The following is a 4,029-nucleotide window of genomic DNA, read 5'->3' as shown; positions in this document are numbered from 1 at the left end:
GCTTCCTGCATGATTCTTAAAGAAGGAATCTCTACCACGGCTAGGATGACAGCCTCGGTACCATAAACCAGCATGTAGGGAGTTGCTCCTGTTGATGTGCGAACTGTAGTGCGGTATCCTAACAGAGCAAAAGGAAGCTTCCCGTGCCATTGTTTGTGGTTTTCTACCATCTTCCTTAGTATCTTCTTGATGTTTTTGTTGGCGGCTTCTACGGCTCTATTCATCTGAGGTCTATAGGTTGTGAAATTCTTGTGTTTGATTTTGAAAGTTTCACGCATGTCTTTCATCAGATCACTGTTGAGGTTAGCGGCGTTATCAATAACAATGGACTCGGGAACTCCGGACTGGCAAACGATACGATCTTTGACAAAATCTGCGATGACTTTCTTGGTAACAGCTTTGTAAGATGCAGCCTCTACCCATTTTGTGAAGTAATCAATGGCCACTAGAATAAACCTATTCCATTTGAAGCAGTGGGCTCGATTGGACCAATGACATCCATTTCCCAGGCGGATGATGGCCAAGGTAAGGTTGTTGCATTGAGCTCGTTTGGCGGTACTTTTATCATATCGGTATGCACTTGACATTGGTGACATTTGCGGACGTACTGGACGCAATCTATTTCCATGGTCATCCAAAAGTAACTGGCCCTGAGTATCTTCTTGGCTAAGACAAAACCATTCATATGCGGGTCGTAGGTCCCAGCAAGTATATCCTCAAGTACCTTAGAAGCATTCTTTGCGTCGACACATCTTAGCAATCCCAAATCAGGAGTTCTTCTGTACAAGTTTCCTCTGATGTGGAAGAAGTGATTGGATAATCTCCGGAGTGCGTTTCTGAGTGTGGTTCGCATGCTCCGGATATTCCACTTTCTCCAAATACTCCTTGATGTCATGGAACAAAGGTTTTCCATCTGTTTCTTCTTCAACATGGGCACAATATGCCAGCTGATTATGAATTCTCACCAGGATAGGATCAATGTAATTCTTATTTGCATGTTGTATAATGGATGATAAAGTGGCCAATGCATCGACGAACTCGTTCTGAATTCTGGGCACATGTACGAACTCTATCTTCGTTAAACTCTTGCTTAATTCCTGCACATGGTGCAGATATGGCAATATTTTGGAATTTAGTGGCACATTCTCCTTGTACCTGGTGCACGAGCAAATTTGAATCACCGATTACCAGCAACTCCTGAATATTCTTGTCCATTGCCATGTTGAGTCCTAGTATGCATGCTTCATATTCTGCCATGTTGTTAGTGTAGGGAAATTTGAGTTTAGTAGATACCAGATAATGCTGACCTGGTTCTGATACTAAAACTGCTCCAATGTCCACTTCTTTGAAATTTACAGCTCCGTCAAAGAACATCCTCCAACCGTTGTGTGCTTCATTGATGTCCTCCCCTATGAACGACACTACTTCATCGGGAAAATACATTTTTAGGGGTTCGTATTCTCCTCCCACTGGATTTTCAACAAGATGATCTGCCAATGTTTTGCCTTTGACCGCCTTTTGAGTTACGTAGACAGTATCAAACTCACTCAACAGTATCTGCCATTTGGCTAACTTTCCAGTTGGCATGGGTTTCTGAAATATATACTTCAAAGGGTCCATCCTGGATATGAGGTATGTAGTATAGGCACAGAAGTAATGCCTCAACTTCTGGGTCGTCCAAATTAAAGCAAATCAAGTGCGCTCTAGCAGAGAGTACCGTGCTTCGTAAGGTGTGAACTTCTTACTCAAGTAGTATATGGCTTGCTCCTTTCTTCCGTCTCGTCATGTTGTCCCAGAACGCATGTGAAGGCTCCATCCAACACAGGTAGATGGAGTAGCAAAGGCCGCCCCGTCTCTAGCGGGACCAAAACTGGTGGTATGGATAGGTACTCCTTGATTTTGTCGAAGGCTTTTTGACATTCCTCGGTCTATCTTGTCTCGGCATCTTTCCTCAGCATCTTGAAGATGGGTTCACATATGACTGTGGACTGTGCTATGAAGCGACTGATATAGTTGAGATGTTTCAGGAAGCTCATCACGTCCTTTTTGCTCTTAGGTGGCGGTAACTCCTAAATGGCCTTGACTTTAGACGGATCTAGCTCGATCCCTCGATAGCTCACAATGAATCCCAATAACTTTCCTGCGGGAACCCTGAATGCGCACTTTGCGGGGTTCAGTTTAAAGTCTTACCTTCTTAACCTGCGAAAGAACTTTCTCAAGTCTGCTATATGGTCAGCGGCCCTCTTGGATTTAATAATGACGTCATCCACATACACCTCTATTTCTTTGTGTATCATATCATGGAAGATAGTTGTCATGGCTCTCATGTAGGTAGCCCCAACATTCTTTAGACAAAATGGCATGGATAGCCTTAACATACCTGGAGTAGGGAAAAATTCGTATGATATTCTTGGAAAAGGTTTATGACCATATTAACTGGGGCTATACATACAAAAACTTCGACATTGTCAAGGCACTACGCAACTCTCCTGGTAAGTCATTTGTTCCCCTTTCAAGGTCTTCTACCATAGTAATATACTTCAGTTTTCATATTTCTAGTTGCTTTATGAAATGGAAAAAGTTAGTTGTATCCTTGTCTACTTCTAACTGCAGAGAGTAATGTCATCCTTATTTCATTTTTTCCTAGGTCCTACAAGGGACTCATCACCTAGACGACCATTTACTGATTCCATATTCAGTAAGTGTTATGACCTTAAATGTTGTTTAATACCAAACTTGTTTTTCTACTAGTCTAATTAATATATATGAAGGTGATTCTATGGACTATCCTGCAAGAAAAGGAAGAGCTGGAGATCTAGATATAGGGATGATAACATATACTGGTAATAAAATATCTCCATGATATTGCCAATATTTAATTTTAAAAGACAAGGGAACTACAAGGTGAAATCACTTGAAACCAAACTTCTATGTAAGTGTCTATCTACCTTACCTTAGATGGCCAGCTAATCCAATTAACTAAATGTCATTTGCTTAAGATGTGGCTTGCTGCCATGTGGGGGTGGGGTGGAGATTTTAATCATTATCCAAACTTATTAGTTTATTAGGTAATGTCACGTTACCCGGTAATTAACTCATTACCCGCATAATTAAGAATTATCTCTAATTACTTAAAATTCTACTTATTTTTAATACATTTTATACATCCTACTATCATGGTCATATGGTACCTTGTATGATACTAGTCCATAAATATCGGGTATTAACGCTCGACCCGAATTTCGTCCCAACATGCCAAACTTGGATGAAAATTCATTTTCTTTGACTTGCTTCCCCTCTTAGCTTCACGAATTTACTCATCACTTGTTTGAACTATTATAATCCTTATAATCTCCGAATAATCTTTTCCTTGGACTGGTGTCAATTACCTTATGACAAATTCAACGTACAACATTACAGGGTGCCACATCATCATAATTTAATACTACGAAGCGTAATATCATTGTAATGTAGTACTACAAGGCGTAACATTATCGTAATATAATACTGCGGGACGTAATATCTACGTAATATTGTGGGGCATAACACAAAAATTATTTAACATCCATATATATGTTACCATCGATGTGAGAATTTTAGTGCCTTGATATTTAAAGGTCTTGCCTTTGCCGATGGTGCTTCCTTCGTAGTATGCTTTTTGTTGCTACCTCATTAAAAACCTTAACAGAAAAGCTAATTGGGACAAAAACATATGGAAGGAAAAAAGAGTGCAGCACATACTTTAAGTGTTGATAGAAATCATCAGCAATAATAACTTTTAAGGTGAGTCACATTCCAATTGTTGGGTAGTTTGGATCTATCTTGATATTCCAATTTATATGATCCTTTACCGGTGATAATTGAAATCCGGTAAGGAACTTCCCATGTTGGTCCCAACTTTCCGGTGTTGACTTCCCAAGTGCTTTAAGTAACCTTCCTCAAAACCAAATCTCCCACTTTAAAATAATGGAGATTCGCCCTGCGATTATAATACCTTTCCATCATTTGCTTTTGAGCCACCATTCTTAC

General features: G+C 40.0%; 1 protein-coding gene across 1 annotated transcript; it reads right to left on the bottom strand.

Moving 5' to 3' along the window:
• Positions 1–767: 767 nt before the first annotated feature.
• LOC138870733 (uncharacterized) lies at positions 768–1,443 on the bottom strand. The gene is made up of 2 exons (XM_070148568.1): positions 1,189–1,443; positions 768–1,097 (listed from the first exon to the last, which is right to left on the bottom strand). Exons 1-2 carry the CDS (start codon positions 1,441–1,443, stop codon positions 768–770), a joined length of 585 nt encoding a protein of 194 aa, XP_070004669.1.
• Between the last annotated feature and the right edge of the window lie 2,586 nt (positions 1,444–4,029).

The sequence above is a fragment of the Nicotiana sylvestris genome, chromosome 6 (assembly GCF_000393655.2).
Source record: "Nicotiana sylvestris chromosome 6, ASM39365v2, whole genome shotgun sequence".
In the NCBI taxonomy this organism is placed as follows: domain Eukaryota; kingdom Viridiplantae; phylum Streptophyta; class Magnoliopsida; order Solanales; family Solanaceae; genus Nicotiana; species Nicotiana sylvestris.
The sequence above is the reverse complement of the archived record's forward strand: the minus strand, read 5'-3'. Positions and strand labels throughout refer to the sequence as shown.

Excerpts from the sequence above, each read along its gene's own strand:
- LOC138870733 (XM_070148568.1), bottom strand. The coding sequence starts at position 1,443 with ATGTATTTTCCCGATGAAGTAGTGTCGTTCATAGGGGAGGACATCAAT. Across the intron at positions 1,098-1,188 it reads AGAATATTCAGGAGTTGCTG|GAATTAAGCAAGAGTTTAAC; the intron begins GTAATCGGTGAT and ends CACCATGTGCAG.